At 39.9% G+C, this 22,196-nt stretch overlaps 1 protein-coding gene and 1 long non-coding RNA gene across 2 annotated transcripts; one reads left to right on the top strand and one right to left on the bottom strand.

Moving 5' to 3' along the window:
* Positions 1 to 63: 63 nt before the first annotated feature.
* LOC149481982 (uncharacterized) lies at positions 64 to 1,905 on the top strand. Its single transcript, XR_016316691.1, has 2 exons — positions 64 to 499; positions 1,713 to 1,905. It is a non-coding gene; the product is annotated as an uncharacterized LOC149481982 (long non-coding RNA).
* NAT1 (N-acetyltransferase 1) lies at positions 1,896 to 13,273 on the bottom strand. Its single transcript, XM_089703921.1, has 7 exons — positions 13,100 to 13,273; positions 12,537 to 12,812; positions 11,483 to 12,311; positions 11,293 to 11,396; positions 7,872 to 8,351; positions 4,096 to 4,650; positions 1,896 to 2,560 (listed from the first exon to the last, which is right to left on the bottom strand). Exons 2-7 carry the CDS (start codon positions 12,660 to 12,662, stop codon positions 2,498 to 2,500), a joined length of 2,157 nt encoding a protein of 718 aa, XP_089560047.1. The 5' UTR covers positions 12,663 to 12,812; positions 13,100 to 13,273; the 3' UTR covers positions 1,896 to 2,497.
* Positions 13,274 to 22,196: the final 8,923 nt, after the last annotated feature.

Below are 22,196 nucleotides of genomic sequence, written 5' to 3'. Positions count from 1 at the left end.
CAAATCTTAAAATTACTTGTATCGGCCATTAATATTATAAATATGTAATCGTAATTGAAAAAAGTTAAGCAAATGTGCAGTTCTAACAAAACGAAATATCATGTTATTCTATGTCGTCGTTACTAGGATGGCTCTACTGCTTTACTATAGTAGGAACACAAGTAGGAATCACCTCGGAGCAATTTACAAGCCAATTTGACACTGGCAAAGTCTTTGCTCATTGCCATTCGAAAAAAAATTCTAATTTTGACAATTGACGTTTCAAAATTCACATTTCCAATTTCCATTTTCCACTAAAAGCTAAAAGCAGCCTGCAGCTTGCACTGTGCAGTAAAATTGTGAGGACTGAGGCGTGGAGGTGTGATAATTTCAACCTTGACGATGTTTCGACTACCTTTTGGAGAGCGAGTAGACCCAATGGAGGAGAAACGACAAGCAAGAGCGAACACAATCAATAGCGTCGTGACCTTTTGCGTTATTTGCGCCGCTATCCGAGTAGGTAAGATGCTCATCGAAGTGCTAGACGTGTAGTTGCTACACATATTGATCCAAATGGAACTAAAGATAGTAATGATAAAAAAGTGTTTTATAAAGCATGCATTTCCTAACTTTTAACATGATAGGTACATTGTATTGTAACTGTCGCAGTCATATGGTTGAATCTATTATTTGATTGTAAGACAACATCTAATTAATTGACCAATGGATAACTCTTCAAGTTGTCTAATGTAACGTTGAACATAATATAGCATAGTCGTTGGTATGGGTAAGGCAGTGGGTTAGGTTAGCTCGCTATCGTCATTCAATGAAATAGCAGATTCAACCAGATATCCTGTAATATATGTATTTTCTAATTTGTTTATTATATTAGCTAGAAAGCTTTGTTGTTCTAATCAGTTTCTCCAAGACTGGTTTTACCCTAAATTTCTTAGTACCTGTCTTCCCTGATTTTTCTTGAAAATTCCATAATTCAGGGCACATATCTTAGTATACTTAAAAACATTCTCATTTCAATATATTATAATGAAATATATGAAGATATAAAAATCCAAGCATTACTTGAGCATGGTTTTGCTAGTTTTACATGTGTTCTGAATTTAACCTATTCATATCTCGCATTTCCAATTTAGTGTGAAGTACTCTATCAATGCTTTTATTCCTCAGTGTATGTTTTTGTCATTTTTCCCATTTTTTAAGAACGGTGATCATTCTTCCTTCTTCATTGATAAATTACTGAACTTCTAGTAGTAAAGATGCCACCACTGCAAGGTTTTCGTATAATAGAAAAAACCCCTATATTTTTAGCTCCATAAAGTTTAGCTTAGTATTTTTATGCTATGATCTTCAGCATGAGGCCCGTACATGGACCACTTCAAGCAGTTGAGACCGACGGCTTGAATTTGTGACCGCGGCGTGAACTATGGACATTCATTCAGTGCCGTACACGGACTACTCGAGCCTTCGCGACCGCTTCAAGCCGTCAACTGCGCGGTTTGTAGCGACAGCTCGAGCAGTCAACAACCCACCGCTCAAGCAGTCCGTGTACGTCGCTCAGCCGTTAACTGCTCGAGCCGCCCGTGTACGGCCGCTCTAAGATTTTGATTTCTGCTCTCATTTTGTTGATGCTTGAGAATAAGTGTGGCTTCCAATTTGAAAATATGTATTAAAATGTATTATGAAATTGTATATAACATTTATTTCTATTTTTTCAGCGCCCCTTATAATAGAATATGGTGGATTCTAAGGAAGTACCCACTTCAATTCAAGCTGTTATTAGTTACAGAAAGACGTGGCGATTACAATGGAGAGCGATGTGTATTAGACTAGACAATGTAAATGTATAGGTATTTGATTTTGTGGAGCATAACAAGAAATAAATAAGATCCAACACAATGTAATAAATTACACTGAAGTTTAATTCTCATCCTGAATACATATATAGACCATTGTTACTTAACCTGGCATCACTTCACAACTTTGTTACAATTCACTCCATCAACATACAACAGTTTCCAAGGGAACAATCGGTCACATAGTTACCATTAATTAACTATTACAAAATTCTATAATCTGATAATACAATGAAATTTAAGCATTCTTACAGTTTACTCACTACATTCATTTAGTATTGAAAATAAACGATGATGATATTTATAATTAAAAATTGATTTAAGTCCTTCATCTTAGATAATATTCTTTACAATTTCAACTAAAATACGCTCATTGCGGGAGAGGGCAGACCGGAGTGCAACCATACGTTCAAACGAACACTATACATTGTATACATTTGTAAAAGTATCAAAATCGAGTAAAAGGCCTACAAAAAATTATCTCGAGATACTAACTTTTGTTACATAGTATAACCTAAAAATTGACCTATTTAACGCTGGAGCGCCGAAGCGTCGGCGTCGCAGGCTAACGAGGTTGGTATTAAACTATTTGGCTTAATTATATTTATATGAGATGAGCGCAAAGAAAAGCGGTGCGGTGATGCGGCTCAGTCCTCCGCCTCCTCGTCCTCCGACTCCTGCTGCTGCAGCCACGTCAGCCACGCGTTCACCTGCGCACCAGAGTAGCATAACATTTACTGCATTGCCGACATTCACGCCAGAATATTATGCATTACGTGTATGATTTAGTGACGATAATGTACATTATTCAAACACTACAAGTAAAGGAGTGTAAAATCGTAAGAGCCTCCTTATTTGAATTCGCCTTTAAAATTTTCTGATGGATGATATAAGGTCAGTATTTTCAAGATTGTCCATATACAGTGATGGACGTTTAATTAGAAACCATAGAAATCTAAATAACAAGACACATAGAAGTGCTATAATGTCATAATTCGTATGAAAACCGCTGTCGCCAAAATCAACACATTCAAACCGAAAGCTAAACAGTACACACAAGTAAACTATGCCTTTTATTGGACAGCTTGATTTTAGTGAAAACTAACTTAACTATTAAATTAAGCTTTTGAATATGTATCCTAACGCACGAATTTACGGTTTATTTTAGAATAACATCCCTAATGGCGCAGTTTCATTAGTCGTTAACTCGTTCGGTATACAGCATACGGGGAGTCCCCGCCGGCGAGATAACAACCAATGAAAACAAGTTCCCCGCATGCTTAATACCGACCGTGATATCGACCAATGAAATTCATCGGTCAATATACAGCTTGGAAAATGGAGGTTCTCCCTACACCCCGCATGCGGGCCCTATCGACTAATGAAAACGGTTCCCCGAATGCTGGCCCTGTGGCACGCGTTCCAGAAATCTCTCGCACCCCGCATGCGGGCCCTATCGACTAATGAAACTGCGCCATAAGAGCGTATACGCACTATGCGGGTAGCCGTCCGGCTGACCGCAAGCACAATTATGTATGGAATATTCATTTCTATGCGCACTGTGCGGTCTGCGGTAGCCGCATAGTGCGTATACGCTCTAAGTATATGAGACTTTTTGCTCCAATACGAACAAACGTGATAATAAGAATGGTCGACTGTGTCATTCATTGTTATTTCGATTACTATGGTGACACTCGTAATACTTGTAAATATACTATAATTTTAAGGAAAAACGGCATTATTTCTAAAAAAAAAATATTTTCCGATGAAATATTATTCCTTTATAAGTATAATTACAACTTGTGGAAGAATTTCCGCAATGGGAATTGCTGAAACACACCATGTATACACTCATACGTCTCCAGAGCAACTGAACAGTGACGAATGCACTGGTGATGTGAAAATCACCTGAGTGGCGACAAGGTCACGCACGCTTACGACTTCTAGTGTCTTGTTATTTAGATTTCTATGTTAGAAACACCTAACACGATTAATTAGTCATCAAATTTATTATTCAATAAATAAATATTATTCTATGCTATTCAATGCTAGTCTATTTCAAAAAGCATGGTACCTCTGATCAGGTGCCTAGAAAAGCTCGACCATGAAAAACTATCTCTAATTATGTTGTTACACAAATGTTAAATAAATTTGATGACTAATTCATTGTGTTAGGTGTTTCTAATTAAACGTCCAGCATTGTGTATGTTAGGATCGTTTACATAATATTATATTGGAGTCGTACCTGGAAGAGCGCCTCGCCCTTGCCCGGGTACGCGTCGGTGACGTCCTCGCGCCAGCGCAGGAAGGCGTCCTCCTCGCAGACCTCCATGTTGTACAGGTACATGAACCAGCGCAGCAGCATGCCCTTGGGGTAGCGGTGCGCGTGCGCGTGCACCTGCACGGCGTACACGGCCGCCAGCTGCAGCTCGGGCCGGCGGTCCAGCAGCGCCGTCAGCAGCGGCGCGTAGCTCTCCAGCAGCGCCTTCTCGCGCTCCACCGCCGCCCTGTCGCCGCCCGCCGAGCCCGCGCCGCGCGTCACCTGCTCGGCCACGAGCGCCACGAGCGTGGACACGAACGAGGCCGTCTGGCGCACGCCCGCCTCCACGTGCGTCTTGATCCAGCGGTACAGCGCGGCGGGCGTGGGCTCGAGCGCCAGCTGCCGCGCCAGCTGCGCCTGCACGCGCAGCTGCGGCACCAGCGCGTCCAGCCCGCGCGCCTCCAGCGCCGCGGCGCCGTCCGCGCTCGCAGCCGCGCCCTCCGCCCCGCCGCGCTCCGACACGTACGCGCACAGGTCGATCTGACGAGTGAAAAAATCATTGTTACTATAGGTACTCATCACAAAATAAAGGCCCGTTTTGACAGTTAGTGCACCTGAAGTTCTCTATTTTTTACCCATCGAAATGTTCCGAAAGTAATTACTTTTTTCATTGATGGCTAAGTGTTGTGCAAAATACACATACACTTTGTATTCAAAGCAGATTTTCTTAGTGACGTCCTCTTTGTGCAATACAATGAGTAGCTCTATTTATAGTTTCAAAATGAACTTTCCTTTAAGGGCCGATTTTTCAATGCTTGGATAAAACTTATCCGTCCAATAAAGTATTACACAATAATATTAAAATGTCACGTAAACTGTCAAATACGGTCAATTAGAATACGTTTTTAAAATGGTAGCTTTATACATTATTCGATGAATAACTTTTAACCAAGGATTGAAAAATCAGCCCTTAATTTGTAAAGTAATGATATCAAAAAATAAGAAAAAAAAAACACTGAAATCTTTCATATTAAATGTACATGGGATATTCATATCTCATAATTAAGGTATGGGTGTGTTTAAATAATTTTAGATATATCTCGTTATACAGGGTGTCCCACTATTGGTATACTAAGCGCGAAGGAACTTGTAGTTTTGCATACACTGATCACGTAAAAAATACTATAAAAAAAAATTACGTCCAAAATTTTTTGCTAAATTTTTCCTGAAATCCACGTTTTCTTCTCTAGCTTCGCGCAGCCGGCATATACCGCTTCTCTAATATGAGCATTTTATCTATGAAAACATAATCTTAAACGATAGCTCACGTGCTGGTGGCAAAGTTGGGCGGCTCGCTTGTTATGGGTGTACACATAAAGTTTTAAGAATTCATCTATTTGAAAAAAAAATGCATCTGGAATTTTTTAATTATTTTTTACGTACTCAGCGTATGCAAAACTATAACCTCCTTTGAGCTTAGTATACCAACAGTGGGACACCCTGTATTTAAAAAAAAAGTATTATTGCCGTTTTACTCATTAGGTTAAGTACTTTTGATATCAATTTAAAGTTTTTTGTTACAAGCAATAATAATACGTGCGAGTTGGACTCGCGCACGACGCACGAACGGTCCCGTATTATTATCATCTATAAATTATAATAGAAAATCACGTTTGTATACTATATACTAGGTATGGAGACCACCCATATTATTTAATTTTTAGTATTTGTTGTTATAGCGGCAACGGAAATACATCATTTGTGAAAATTTCAGCTTTCTAGCTATCCCAAAAAAAGAATTGGTATCCGTATTCATAATCATAAGACCTTACGTAACTTAATTCTATGTCGCACTAAATACGGTCAAAATTCTCATTACTGTCTGCCATGAGCTTGGCTTGTTTAATGCATCGGTCAGTACAATCAAAAAATTTTTTCTAACAAATATGTAAAATTGTTTAATTATTAGTTTTAGTTATTTTTACAAGTGTAGGTTTATAATTGTTTGCATGTTGTGTTCGCTCCTAGAAGGCGTCCAACTAAAAGTCACAAAGATTATGAATGTATTTTCACTATTTCTAATAACTCAGGCCCCGGAATCACAGACACAATAGAAAATCTATTGTGTCGTGGACCGAACCTGTCGTTCGGGGCTCAATGGGTTAAATGTTGGAACGTCCAGTTAGCGGGCCAAAAAATAAATAACTCACGATTTATGAGATTACAGCCTGGAGACAGACACACAGCGAAGGCTTAATAATAGGGTCCCATTTTACCCTTTGGGTACGGAACCCTAAAAAATGCAAGTGTCATTTGTCGCGGTCTTAGAGTATATATATACTATCTATAGAGTGCGAACAACCAAGTGGGAACAGTAGGCACAGGTGGGAACAACACGACGTTCCCGCCGCGAGCGCTCGTAGTCGTGGTTGAGTGCTGTCGAAGTGCGTTGCTCTGGATTTTTGAAGTGAAACTTCTTTATCGGGGTTGGACAAAAATTTAGTGTAACATTTTTGCGTTACGCCGTACGCGTGACATTTTTGCGTTACGCCGTACGCGTGACATTTTTGCGTTACGCCATACTCGTGACATTTTTAAGGTCATAAAGAAGTTTCACTTCTTACGTGTGTACTCTAGTACACGCATACATTTTTTTTTTCATATTTACGAATAAACATGGTGAAATGTGCAGTTCTATCTTGCAAAAACGATACTAGAAAATACACAAAATTGAAATCCAGTATCACATTTCATCAGTAAGTCGATTGTTAATTATACTTATTTTTATGAAAATAAATCTAGCATCGCGGGAGTGAAGGGGAAGTGGGAGGCGGACACGCGCAGGCTCGCTCGCATACCCTTCGCGCGCCTCACTGCCGTCACGTGATCGTAGTGATGTGACTTGACCAACGCTGTACTCGATAATTTACTAGAAGAACTATATTTTAACATATTATTTATCTAACTTTAAAATTTAAACTCTTTTAAAAATGTATTAAAAATAATTTTGTGGTGTGTTTTGCATCATACACTTTCTAATATTATGAATGCGAATGTATTATAGTGTAAATGTAAAGTATATTGTAATGTTACGATATTATAATTTAACCGCTAAATTGATTTTTGAAGATTTTGGTACCTGTATAGAATTGATAAAATTGAGTAAAAAAATTATTTATATTGTTTATTATTTCATATTAAATTATTAATTATTTTTTTATTTTTATTTAACATTTTTTAAATACTATTATTTTATTAACTTTAATATTTAAGAAGTCCACACGTTTTTCAGATATTCCAATTTAACATTTTTTTTTAAAGTATGTACTTATAATAATTAATACAAGAAATATTCAAATGGAATAAACACACATTATTCAGTTGGTAAACAAATTTAAAATTACATATTTATACTTTATTCATACATTTCTCCTTTAATAACATATTGAACATGAAATTTACTTAAGATACATACATATTAATTATTTACATAACTTATCGATAGCTCAACACGCAATTGATATCTACCCATCCCTATTGGTCACACACACATCTATATAGTATCTATAGCCGATCTGCCTACGATGTGCTCAATACACGCGCTCTATACTACTGTAATATATACTCTAAGGTCGCGGTATTATCAAACTTCTCCGAAACGGCTGCACCGCAGTCGTCGCATCGCAGTCAAACGAAAAATACACACGCATTCAGCTAAGTAGCCTTCGGACGCACGTCGGAACGTTATCGGATCCCCTCACCTTGCTCTCGTTGTAGAGCTGGTGCAGGCGCTCGGGGCCGACCACGTCGCGCAGCGCCTGCAGCACCTCGAGCAGCAGCGGGTGGTGGTGGCCGCCCTCGCACCACGCGCCCACGTCGGCCAGCGGCAGCAGGCGCGCCGCCACCGCGTGCGCCAGCAGCGGCGCCAGGCGCGGCGCGGGCGCGGCGCCCAGCAGCGCCCGCAGCGCGTCGCCCACGGGCGCGCGCTTCACGCCGCGCACCACGGCGCACGCGGCCGCCGCGCGGCCCTCGCCCGCCAGCGCGTGCTCCAGCACGGCGGCGATGACGCGCCGCAGCAGCTTGTCGGGCAGGTTGAGCTCGCGCAGCCGCCGCAGCGCCGCGCTGTCCTCCCCCTCGCCCTCCTCGCCGCCCTCGCCGCCCTCCCCGCCCTCGCCGCCGCGCGCCGCCAGCTCGCCGACCGCCTCGACGGCCAGCCGGCACGCTTCCTCCTTGTTCGGGCCCTGACCGGTGTTCGTTTTCTTTTATTATTCGTTCGAAAAATCCATTGAAGTTCAATTTTTTAAAGCGTCTCATTACAGTTTTAGCCCAGGGAAAGGATCTGTTTGTTTTTCTATGAGATCAGAGTAATATTCTACAAAACATGTATATAAATCAGTGACAAATATGTAAGTTAAGTAACTCTGATTTTTAGTTACCTTTTTCGACGGGTACCTGGACAGGTGACACCGGGCAAGCTCCACAAACATTCAGGTATAGAAAAGTACACAAGAGACTAATGTAAACCGAAAGTTATAAAATAAATAAAATAAGGATGCGTCTTACGGTTCTGGGATCTTAGATTAAAATGATTAGTAAAGAGACAAAGCTTCATAAAAAACGTGGTACAGTCGACTCTCGTTAATTCAAACCTACGATAATTCGACCCTCTATAATTCAAAGTTATCACGAGGTTCCTACAAAATCTCTTTATAATTCGAACTAAATCCATACATTCGCGTTCATGTCTTGTTTGTTTTAAAGCAAAAAACCATGAATCTCATCGAGTGTGTTACGATGCGTCTTTCCAATCTATACATAGTGTACGATTACCTAATCGTACAGACAATACATGTTCCCGGAATACATTGTCGATGTTGCGTATTTTATTATATTGTATTAATTATTATTTTAAGTTTTAACACACAGTTCAGTTCGCCATCGGATTCCGCACCGTGCGGTGCGTCATAAAACCCCATCCCAATCTCATCCCATTAAAGTTAATCTATACTAATATTATAAAGAAGAAAGGTTTGTATGTATGTGTGTATGTATGTATGTATGGTTTTCACGCATAAACTACTGGACCGATTTTGATGAAATTTGGCACAGATAATCTTTAGACCCTGAGAAAGAACATAGGCTACTTTTTATTGCGAAATATGTACCACGGGCGAAGCCGGGGCGGACCGCTAGTAATAAATATATCTCTTTATCCCAATCTTATCTTTTACCCCATCTTACATTGGTCAAGATCCGATCCTTACACATAGCCAGAACGCAACCATAGGAAACTGCTCGTGTATATATTGTAATGCTGTTTTTTAAGTCTGTGATTACAATATATACACGAGTTTCAAACTCAAACATTTATTTATTCAATTAGACTTCTTATAGAAGCACTTTTGAAACGTCATTACATATTTTTAACATTTACCACCGATTCGGAAAGCAGTATCTACGGAGAAGAACCGGCAAGAAACTCGTTCTAAGAAGTTTTGCGTACTGATCGTGTATGCATTGTAATCATAGATTTAAAAACAGCAATACAATAATATGTATTATATACGCGAGCAATGGAAAGACGACGAGCTTACTCCGAAACATACACGATTAATCCGCATGCGTACTGGCGCTGTATGTTTTGGAGCGCTATTCTTACTTACTTCACTACAAAGTATACGCGGGTATTTGCGTACTGCTATTGTATAGATTGGAAGAATTTTGTGAAAAATCTATTTCCAATCTATACGTGATTAGTTTCACACCGTTGCGTGCTGGCCTTGTATAGTCTGGAAATACGCTGTTACGATATTGCACTAATAATTCAAGTAATGCGGCAAGGTGCAAAGAAATAACTTTTCATCGGTAATTAACTAGATAATCATTTTTAAAACTTGGTTTGAGGAAAATTTTTGGCGGGCGCCATTTTGCGTCATTTGTCATAGACTAAAAATTTAAGAAATGGCATTGGGTATGAAAGATGGTTAGATAGTAATCACAATATATATTAGAATGTAGTGGAAAAATAATAATTTTACACATTTCTAAGAATGTAATGTGGATAATATTATTTAAAAAAAGGTTAAATCATGAAAATCAATTACCTATGCTTGTATCATTTTTTTTGTTACATTGATTGGTTTTAATTGATATAAAGTTTATTAATAATTTCTTTATAAGATTAATTATTTTTTTATATTGTTTTTAATTGATAAGTCTATTAATAATTTCTTTATAAGATAATTTTTTTTTTACATTGATTTTTTTTAATTGATAAGGCAGACTATTTACTAAGTGTCGCTTCTATGGCGTTGAGTCGATGACATCGCTTAATCTATGACTCACTAGCCGCCCCGCGCCGCCGCGCTTGTCGCAGATTTTGTTCGTGGTGTCTTCTCTATACGTAGTAATAATAGCTCAATGTTGCTATATAACAAAACGACGCGTTAATTCGAACTCATCGGTGTCCAACACTCGACAATTCAAAGTTGCAGAGAGAAAGAGGCGGAAAGATTGTAAGCAGGTAGTCAGGTAGGTACATTTTGCGACAAGTTCAAACTTGTTCAATGAGCCATTGTTTTTGGTATGATTAGTTTGACTTTACACTTCTCACGAATTGGTATGTTTAGTTATCATTCGGTAACTGTAGAATAGCATTTAATAAATAAATAATAAATGAATTTGAATTTGAATAATTGATTAACACTTATTCGAAGTTTTATTTATTTTCTCTCACAAATTTCGAACCATTTGATATTTCAAACTCTTGATAATTCGTAATATTTTGAGTCCCTCGAGTTTCGAATTAATGAGAGTCGACTGTATTTTATTATAAATAGTGACTGTCTATTGCACATTCAATCATCAAAAGGATTACAACAGGTAAGCAAATAAGATAAGAATTTCTTCAGAATATTAAGAAGCTTTGCCTCCATTCTATTTACTCATGTGCCAACAGGGAGAATACTGCTTCATATTATATTTTTAATTTTTACATACAACAACATTGGATTGTATCGTTGTATACTGTGTCCCCTATTTATCGTATCACATATTTTGTCGACGCTCCACCTCGATATTATGTCCATCAAGGTTGTTTTAAGCGTCGTTTGTTGCTTTTATTTACTGTGCGCGTATTTAATTTTATGTACACATTCTGAATTTCTTTATTTAAAAGCATACCTTATCCTTCTTGGGCTTGTCTCGTTTGTCGGGCGCCGGCTTGATGGTGATGGCCGGCTCCTTGAGCAGCGGCGCCGCGTTCGCGAACGACGCCGGGAGGACGCCTGCCGAATGTAAACATGCATCGTCAAGGTTTTATCGTAACGCAAACGGAGGCCGGGGAGGGGGCGAGGGGGGCGAGGGCACTCACTCTGCGCCTGCGGGGCGAGCGGCATGGGCTGGGGCTGCGGCTTGTTGAGGCGGTTGGAGGCCGTGAACATGAGCGAGTTGGCCGCCGGGCGCATCTGCACGTTCTCCAGGCCGCCCGGCGCCACGGGCACGCGCGCCTTGCTGCCGCGCTCCTTGCCGTTGGCGCCCTGCTTGTAGTGCGAGCGCGGGAAGTAGGCGGGCGCCGAGCGCTGGCGGAAGGCGTCGCGCGGGAAGCCGTTGCCGAACAGCTTGTCGGCCGAGGGCACGAGCGGCGCGGCGGGCTGCAGCGACAGGCCCGCCAGCACGTCGTCCAGCGGGCGCGCGCGCAGCCCGCCGCGGAACAGCGAGTCGCGCTCGCGCTCGTGGCCGCGCTCGCGCTCGCGCCGCGGCGGGGACCCGTCCGCGCGCAGCTGGTGGATGGGCACGGGCCCCTCGGCCGACACGGCCGTGCGCGGCAGCCAGCCGCTGCGCCGCAGCTCCACCACGTCGCGCAGCATGAAGCGGATGCGCGGCGCCAGCTCGCGCGACGCGGAGAGCGTCTCGATGCGCGCGAAGTACTGGTCCATGAGGCCGCGGCCGCGCTCCGAGTCGAGCACGCGGCCGCACGTGCGCACGAGCTGCGCGAGGCACTCCAGGTCCTCGTGGTGCTCGGCGGCCGCGCGCCGCGCGAGCAGGTTCTGGATGCAGCGGTGGAGGATGGACTCGGCGAGGATCTCCAGCTTGCCGAGCTCCCCGATGAATTTTATGTTGCCGAGCATCTTGCACTTGGCGAGATGCCGCTTCTCTTCCTCTTCGGCCGTTAAAGTTTTATCATCGAATGCCGCGAAGGCCTGAAAGTTAACATAATATTATTAGTACCATATAATAGATATTATGTGTATCCCTATTGACAGTGGTGGTCAAATAATAAAGAGTAAAGACATATTGCATTGAATTTATTGATTATTTTTTTCCGCATTCGTGTACCTACTACCATCTCATGTGCACTCTCCTTTTAGATTGCCTTTAATTGTTTTTGTTGTAATATTGATTTGTTAATCGCGACGGCGACCCACCTGCGCCCTGTTCTCGAACTCGGTGCGGCACTTGTTGAGCAGCAGCAGCTTGAAGGTGCAGGGCTGGCCGGGCGGCTCGAAGTTGGGCGCCTCCTCGCTCAGCCGCTTGCACAGCTGCGCGTACATTGACGAGTACTTGGGCTCGTCCAGTGCCTTCTCGAAGATCAGAAGGATCACGCCCTTCAGCACCTTGTCCGAGTCCAGTTCCAACCCGAGCAAATCATCGCTGAGTTTTTGGAATTTTTCCGGAGTTAGTTTGTTAAGTATGCCGCGCACCTGCGAATGCACAATTTTAAAACATGAATGGACATTGTTGACATTCGCTAAATAACTACATACATGCATTCATAGTATAAAGCAAAGTCGCTTCCCGCGCCTGTCTCAATGTATATTTAGATCTTTAAAGCTACACAACGGTTTTTTTATTTAGCTACTTTCATAGTATTGTCACGTGGAAATCTTTCGTGGGGCAGCAGATTGGGAACCAAATTGATGTTACAAAAATCGGTTAATTGCGAGTCGCTTTTTTTTTCGATCAAGCCGATAAGAATGATAAAGCGAACCTTCCGGAAGATGATGTCGTGCTTGGCGTCGCCGTCGGGCACATCGTGGTGCCGCAGCGAGGATGGCGGGACCCAGCGCCGCCTCGGGGGGACCGCGGTCCGCCCCGCGGCGCGCAGCACGGGCCCCGGCTGCCGCGCGCTCTCCGTCTTGCGGCCGGTCTTGCCGCCGCAGCCCTACGCCTCGCCCGCTCCGCCCCACGCCTCCGCGCAGCGCTCGACGCCTGCCTGCCTGCCTGCAACATCCCCGACCGACCGTTACTCCGACCCGCCTGCACTTCACTCGACACTTCAAGCGAAGAGTGAACGGGTACCTTCTAGGGAAGCGCGCTCCATCATAGGCCACATCTCAGCTTACCATCAGGCGAGATCGTGGTCAAGCGCTTCCCTATCACACAATAAAAATAAATAAAAAAAACTACGCGTAACTGCTGTGCTCCATTTTCGTAAAAACTTAATGTATAAAATACTAGCAAACCCCGCGAACTCCGTTTCGCCACCAGAGACACCTTTTCTTTGCTATAAACCTCACGGAGCCCGAGACCTTTCCAACGAATGCAAAACCGTGGAAATCGGTTCGTGCGTTCTGGAGTTATAGCGTCAGTAAGGAAAACCCGACTTATCTCTTATCTTATATATAAAATTATCGTGTCACAATGTTAGTCTGCATACTCCTCCGAAACGGGTGGACCGATTCTCATGAAATTTTCTGTGCATATCGGGTAAGTCTGAGAATCGGCCAACATCTATTTTTCATATGTACCACGGGCGAAGCCGGGGCGGACCGCTAGTTTTAATATAGTATAAGAAGATTTCTTTTTAATCTAGAATATCATATGTAATATGCATCGTTGTATTATTAAACCACCGATGTTATCATAGATTATAAGATGTTACGTACAATTCTAATTAATAAACATCACTGATCACATAAGAACAGAACCGCCCGCGCCATTTACGCGAAGGGATTTTGCTCCGCCGCGGCCGCGCCGTCACCTTGTATCACAAAGGTGCAATGTCAGACGAGTCTGTCGTCCAATTTGAATTTTATGGCGAATTACGCAATGAATTAAAAAAAAAATAAAAAGATAAGGTTAGAACTTAGAACAGACATCGCACCGACGCGATGTCAACGATACGAGAACATTGACCTTTGAAAATAAAATTGCGTTATTTTAATATAGTATGTATTTGCGTTATTACACTACGGGGAGTGATAAAAATGTTACATTCACAGATGCAAGTATTGAGGACGGGAGCATAACGTAAAAAAGGGTTGTTTTTTATACGTAGCGGACGGCCTTACTGCTTACATAAGGTCGCTGACTTGCGACAAGTTGGCGAAATGGCGACACATTAGCGATCAGTCGCGAAACCGCAAACGTGTAGCGTATCTAGTATTAATCTACTTCTATCCATATTCTAGTTAATAAATATAAGTAATATATTTATAAATTATAAGGTATACGATCGAAAATATATTATGATATAAATTATAAATATATAATATTTATATCATAATATATTAAAAGGATAAGACAAGACATTTGTTTAAGTTGCATAAGTAATATATGAGTACTAAGTTTGATTATCATTAATCAGGTATTTAGCGAAAAAGCATCATTGTTTTGAAAGGGCGAGGTTGTTAATGATCGAGCAGATGGCATATAAACGTGATTCAGCGGTTTAACAGTAACCGTGCCGGGAGAAGCTCGCTGGACTCGGATTGCAGCCGGACCGGCCGGCGGAGTCATGAGGTGAGCGCGAGTCAGTGACCGGGCGCGCATCCCCCAGCTGCCCGGAGCGGCCGTCGACCGCGCCGCCGCGCCCCGCGCTCTCGAGCCCGCGCCCCGCCGCCCGCCGCGCGCCCCAACCCCGCCGCGCCCTAACGCACGCGGTTACGGTAATCGCATGCCAACGTGTGTGCTTACAAATCTCTCTATTCCTCTTTATTATTCATTAAATAACATATTTAATCACTAGAAATGGAGTTAAAAACGTATGAGACATTGATGAAAGAAATACCTAGCATCGGTCAGAATTTATGTACTCTTTTGGCGCCTTTGTTTTTAATTCAATGGCAATCGTGAACGTATCTACTTCAAACGATTGTATCCGAACGACTGCAGAGCCGACCAGATTAAATTTAACGAACATGTGAAAATTCTATTTTTACTTTTTCAAACATTCAAATATTTCGCAGCAGCACGAGGTCATTAGCCGCACGTACCTAACCTAGCCAAGGTCAAGATCTGCGTATTGTCGCCCGTCGGCGAGCGTCGCACTAAAACTCACCAATCATTTCTCGCTAAAAGTACATTGGATATACATATAGCGATTAATGTAATCAATAACAGAACGTGTTTCGAGGGTTAGTCAGTCTGCTCGATAATGTCGTAGTTGTAGGGTGGGCGATTCGCAATAACGGCACGAGCAGCGAGAGCACAAATAGCGAAGGGTCGGTCGCACGGGAGCGAGGGCGCGCGGCGGCGGCGAGGGCGCGGCGCGGGGCGACCCAGATGCGAGACCCGCTCCGCTACCATTGACCCAGATTTGTCCCACGGCGCCCTCCGACTGCACCGCGGCTCTGCTGCGGTCGCCGCTCACACGCGTCTTCCTTACTTTGCTGTTCATTTATTTTAATCCTATTTCAGGATACTCTTTAATCTTTATGAAGCCACAAAATATTCTATAAGACTGTTGTATTCCATAGATATATTATAAAATAACATATTCCCAATGCTAAGCCCTGAAGTGAGATAAAAATGGAAATACTGTACTATCTATTTTTATAAACAACACTGCAAATATTAGTGACCTTAACATTTTGTTAACATTTATATTTCCTACTTTTTAACAATGACAACAATTTATATAAAAACAAATAGGTTAGGTATGTTATAATCAATCTGTCTACAAGAATTAAAATAAAGCTTTTTTTAATATGTTAAATAACTATTATATCCAATAATCATTGCAGTATCTAATCCACACACACACAAATATTCGTAAGTCATGTGAAAAATTATTAGAAATTGGAAAATGGTTAAATAATTTAAGTTAAATACTAAATACTGATAATGGAAACATATACATACTTTTATTTGTTTACTTTGAAGCAAATGTTGAATTTTTTTTTTGACGGAACCTGCTTGGTCTTAGGTGGGTGCAATTTACACTACAAGATATTGCAAACAAATAGTTTGTTAGTATGTGTGACATTAAATAAGTATTTAACTTTATTGTGTGTATAAAAGTGTTGTGTGTGTGAACCAACCAACCGACCAACACCTACAAAATATTTACATTGAAAGTTTTACTAACATTATTGAGCATAAGAAAAATACCATACATTTGTCATAAATAACTTATATCTCTCAACTTTTTTGTGTTATATCTTTGCTACATGTTGCTTAAACAGGTGAACAAAGCAATATTATAAGTGGTTATAAAGATTTGAAAATAAATCTCCTAATATTAGACACTTAACGCTATGAGGCTCTGCATACATTTAATAAAAATTCACAGAAATAAATTTGACAGGTTCACCAGGTAGCGTCACTAAAGAAAATATTTCAAACCTAGGTAGGTACCTGTTTCTTAAGGTTAGAATGGTACGCTTTTGTCTGGTGATACAATTTTATTCACATAATCTTAGCACGGCATTCAAATATCGATTTTGAGGTTCAATAACATACGAAATGCATCTTATAATTCTAGAATAATAGGAACTTGTAAAATGGCTCACAAAGGTGACGCATCGACACGATCCGATCGAATGATCTTGAGTGATATTCAGCGTAATGTAAAAAAGTAAGAGCTACATTTTTGGTACACATCCATTAAGTGGCATTGGTTGTATGAATCACACAATAATATGGTAAAATCACAAACTTACGAGGCAAAGAAAGTCAATTGTGGAAAGCACACGCACCGCAACGCGACAAGCGAACACTTAGGAACGCACACAACTACTAAAAAATGTAATTGGACGAATTGTCTGTATGCACACAATCATGGATGATACTCACACTCTCTCACACTCAAAAGATGACAATTAAAAAACCACAGACCTCGGCCACAGACCAACCATAGATCATCCACAGACAGCTTCGTTAAATATTTTATAGGGCAACTTATGGTGGTTAGAGAGTGGGTTGGAAAATGAAGTTATTAAGCGCCTTATTCACGGACCATCCCCGCTGTACGTCAGCTCAAGGCTGCTGTGCTGGATGTATCCTGCTGACGATCGTGCGCGCATCAAGCATGGCATTTAAATCGAATGAAGTTAACGAGAGGACGTGTGTGAAAATGCCACCTGCTTTATCAAAACGCCAAAAAATGCGAGTTCTTCTGATATTGTCAGCAGCAGAAGAGAATAAAAGAAAAAGGAAGAGGTTTTGGATGAAAAAAATTTATCATAAACGTATATCATAATTTTTTCATCCAAATATATGTAATGGGTACTAGATTTTGTAATGCATTGATTCTTTTTTGTTTTTGCATATATAATCGACGCTGGAAACATTCCATAAACATTTGTGCAACTTATATTTTTTTCAATAAACCTCGTAATCGTTTCACGATCCATTTGTTGACACATGCTATTTGCGTGAAAGACAAGCTCATAATGCTAAATTGCTCACTGCTGTACAGCAAGCCTATTCACGATCGAGCACACACGATGCAAGACCGCTCTGACGTACGTCCGCGCTATTCACTGTCCATCTGCACAACGTTCGTGGCGGCGGGGATGCTCGCTGAACGAAAAATTGGTCGTGCACATCCAGCAACATAATAATAATTATTATTGACGTACGTCAATAATAATTATTATTGACGTACGTCAATACTATTCACTGTCGTTTTGCGTCGTGCATCGTGTATGACCTTAGCGGGACGTACAGCCAGATGGACCGTGAATAAGGCGCTTTAGGGCCTTTCCACCCTTCTACACACAACTTCTACACAAATTAATCCCACACAGAGTCGCCACTATATTATAGACATAATATCCACTATAAAATTTGGAGTTTCTGATTAATCTGTACAGAAAAAAGAACTGAAATTCGGGCTTAATTCGGGTCACAAACTTGTTGGACATCACTTCACTCACAGAACAGACATCATTACATCACTAAATAGTATAAAATAAATTCGCTTTCTCTGTCCCTATATCCCTATGTATGCTTAAGGGCTTGGTCTAGTAGTGCAAACAAATGCATCCTGTCATCCTATATGTAAATAATACAAATGTACTAAGGGAAAGTTGCTCCACTTAATTTTTAAAAATTAAATCATTCGTATGCATAATTTAATATTCGTATTAAGTACCAGAAATGACAATTTGAAACAATTTTCGTGAAAATTACACGAGGTGATTTTTTTTATCAGTACACAAAATTTGCGAATACGTTCTATTGATATCTTCAAATGCATAACTCTATACATTTTTTTCGACCTAAGTTTCTTAGTGAAAGTTGTTCAGTTTAACTAATAAAACGGATAAACAAATTTTGTATATAATAAAAAAAAATGTAATGTTTGTGTTAAAAAATTATAAAATAGAAAAATACGCAAATGAAAACAAAAGATATTTATTTCTGACTAGCTTCCGCCCGCGACTCCGTCCGAGCGTATGTCGGTCTTCGCGTGGATGGTTTATTTCTCCATTTTGAACTGGGAAGATGTTTCTCACTAAATTAATATTAGACGATCACTCTCGCTCGCCACACTGGACACGTCCGCTCGCATCAAAATTCATAAATTACATATATGCATCGCGCGGAACGCCGTCCTTATATAGGAGTCGAGGAGGCGTGGTGTCGTGCGGCCCGCGTGTGCCGCAAACGGTTCAAGCCAAATCCGACTTTTGGCGCTACAGGTTACATCGCTGAATCCACTGCGGGTAACGCAACGTGTGTTCGCGGTTCTACAGAACAACGTCTATGGCTAAAACTGAAAAATTAAGATTTATTTTTTTTCTTCGTATTTTTCCAGGATAAAAAGTATTCCATTTTATGCCCAGGATAATAAGGTATAATAATAATTATACCAAGTTTCATTGAAATCGAACCATTAGTTTTCACGTGATGCCTTCACATACAGACAGACAGACAGACAAAAATTTTTTTAATCACATATTTGTGTTTGGTATCGAATATCGATCCAGTAACACTGCTATTTATTTTTTAAATACATATTTTCAAAGTACAGAATTGACCCTTCTACAGATTTATTATATTATGTATAATATATAGATTTATATGGATAAACCTAATAAATATTTTGCTAGCATTCTGATGCTTTATCGGTTGCACTGGATTTTTCTCTTTTTTTTTCAATCGCTTGAATGACATAGGATAGGTCCTTGATGGGCATCGAATGCTGAAGTCTCGAATCAATCAATTCTGACAGTAGGCAATTTATGTAAAATCTTGATAATGGTCCATCATTTTATTTTATTTTTTTGCCTAAACTTATACATATATTCTATTTTTAACGAATGATTCACTCCAGTCCAAACAGCAAATAAGCAGACTTCTGCTTAATTTTAAAAAGTTATTATTGTCATTTTGCTCATTAGGTAAAGTAATTTCGATATCAGTTTTAAGTTTTTTGATACCTGCAATAATAACGTCATAATCGCCTGCACATACTTATCGATTACACCCTGTATACAATCCACCATCCACATTCATAATGTTTTCCTATCCTCCTCTCCTTTACGCTGTTCACCGATACATTTTAAATGAGTAAATCTGCTACCACTGAAGGATGTTTCATTGTGATCAGCAAATTTTCACCACTGTTGTCGATTATTTGTTTTTCATTTTTAATCAGCAATTGGGAATCATCAGTTTTGTTTTTTGCAGATTGGTGATGTACCCTAACAATACGTCCTCTTTTTTTATTCTTCGCGTCTCTGTTAAACTCAAAACTCAAACTCAAATATTTATTTATTCAATTAGACTTCTTCTAGAAGCACTTTTGAAACGTCATTAGGTACATATTTTTAACATTTACCACCGATTCGGAAAGCAGTATCTACGGAGAAGAATCGGCAAGAAACTCCATAGTTGCTCATTTTACTTGTTACTTGTGTTTGTTTAGTTCTCAACACCCATTGAATTTTCTATGTTATTGCGATCTTCCATTACATCTGAGTTTTGATGATGTGATGATAATCCATTCGTTTTAATATTGGTACTTAGAGTTGGTGGACTAAACTAGAAATGGTGGACTAAATTTGTCAGCGCGTCTGTAAGATCAAAATATAAAACCAACATCCTGTATTTAAGTTACAAAATTAATAATCAAACAACATGCCGCTACGTTTAAAATGACTAGAAGAAAAAAAAACACCTCGACATATTTGGAATTTTGGAGTAAACAAATCATTTTCCCCGTATGTCCCAAGTTCAAGTTCTCAATATAATTTAATATATTTCGTATTTCTCAAACGAAAAATAAACATTTTTGGAACTTCAAAAAAAATATATATATTATAAGAAAATTTATGAGCTTACTTTAGTTTAAAAGAAACATACATCCCTTTACTGAAACCCCGTAAAATAAAGAAATTGTTGCCAATCACCTTTGTAATGTATTTGGTTTCATTAACTTTATGTTCGAAGATAATTTTTTTTCTAGTAAGTACATAGTTACACGCATATTTTTTTCGTTTATTTTCCATATCGAAATCAAATGTTTAAAAATACGAATATTTGCACAAAACTAAGATAAAAATAATCAATTAACAAAAATATTAAATTTAATGAAGTAGAGCAACTTTCACTTCGGTATGAAGGAAAATCGAGCGTAGAGCACACGTCAGAACGCTCCGGCCCAAGGAGCGCGACTAAAGAAATTCGCTAGGATTTTTCCTACTTATTTTAAATATTTTTTTAATATTTAAAGAATTATCAAAATTCAAAAAAAAAAATTTTTTAAGGATTAATACTCATTGGTCTTCAACCAACTCGAATAAATTAATGGAAACAATAACTTTTTGCAGTATTTATCAATAGATTTTGTAAGGCAAAAAATGGGAAATTTCATGAATTTATAACGTTCTAATTAGGAAAATCATAAGTTTTTCGGCAATTGTATTCAGCAGTTTTTAATAACGACTATATAAGAATAATAATGCGCTGATCAAATTGTGTAAATTGTAATCGGTTGCAACGTAGTGAGTGCACAAACTTAGCTCGAAATGTCTTTGGGGGAAAGAGACTTATCTTGAAGGCCTGATTAAGGTAACATAAAGTAACTTTACAAATGTGAAAAAATTCACGCGCATTGCGTATATAACACTAATTGATAAACAAGAAAAAAAAAATCAGTTTATCATTTCATTAGCCGGGAAAAAATTGTCAAATAACTTGTTGAAAACGCAATTTTGCTAGACTGCAGCCTTAAGGCCGCCTGTCCAATGTTAAAATCCGTTGTGTAGTTTTAAAGACTTAGGCCGCCTGTCCATCTGCAAGAAAACTTCCGTAAGAAATGTCCGACAGTCTGTCTGACAACAGCTTGCAAGTCTAATTCCGTGTTTCCACCTGCAAGTAGACTTGCAAGTTGCTGTCAGACAGACTGTCGGACATTTCTTGCGGAAGTTTTCTTGCAGATGGACAGGCGGCCTAAGTCTGTAAAACTACACAACGGATTTTAATGCAGTTTTTTGCACGCCTCATAAGCGAAGCGTTGAGGTGGGTACTACTGTCACTTCGCGCAAAACATCTGATTTTTCAAACTTAAAATGTCTTTATGTATCATACATTGCACTTGTAAGATAATACATACACACACATATTAAGAAAAAACACTATTTTTAACGTTCATGATATTTTTGATGTCATTTTTGTTATTTAAACTAGTTAAAAACAGTTTAAAAAAGTTCTGTCTTGGACGTCCGTGTGTCTGTATGTGCGGATCCTTTTTCTTGTTAACACGATAGCGACCGAAATACTTTACTAATCGAGTCTTTTTTTTTCTCTTACGCTTGAGTATGCTCAGGAATAGAACCCTTTCATTTTTCAGGGTCTGATTCGATGTGGTTTAATTGTTATTAAATAAACAAAAATAATAATTAATAAATATT

The sequence above is a fragment of the Colias philodice genome, chromosome 15 (genome assembly GCF_061535455.1).
Source record: "Colias philodice isolate Cphi_HAF_F1 chromosome 15, ilColPhil1 Martin Lab GWU primary, whole genome shotgun sequence".
In the NCBI taxonomy this organism is placed as follows: Eukaryota; Metazoa; Arthropoda; class Insecta; order Lepidoptera; family Pieridae; genus Colias; species Colias philodice.
Note: the sequence above shows the minus strand (reverse complement) of the source record. Positions and strands in the feature narration are given on the sequence as shown.

Coding starts and splice junctions, on each gene's coding strand:
- NAT1 (XM_089703921.1), bottom strand. CDS start 12,662: ATGTACGCGCAGCTGTGCAAGCGGCTGAGCGAGGAGGCGCCCAACTTC. Junction 12,312..12,536: donor AGTTCGAGAACAGGGCGCAG/GTGGGTCGCCGT, acceptor GTTAACTTTCAG/GCCTTCGCGGCATTCGATGA. Junction 11,397..11,482: donor GCTCGCCCCGCAGGCGCAGA/GTGAGTGCCCTC, acceptor TACATTCGGCAG/GCGTCCTCCCGGCGTCGTTC.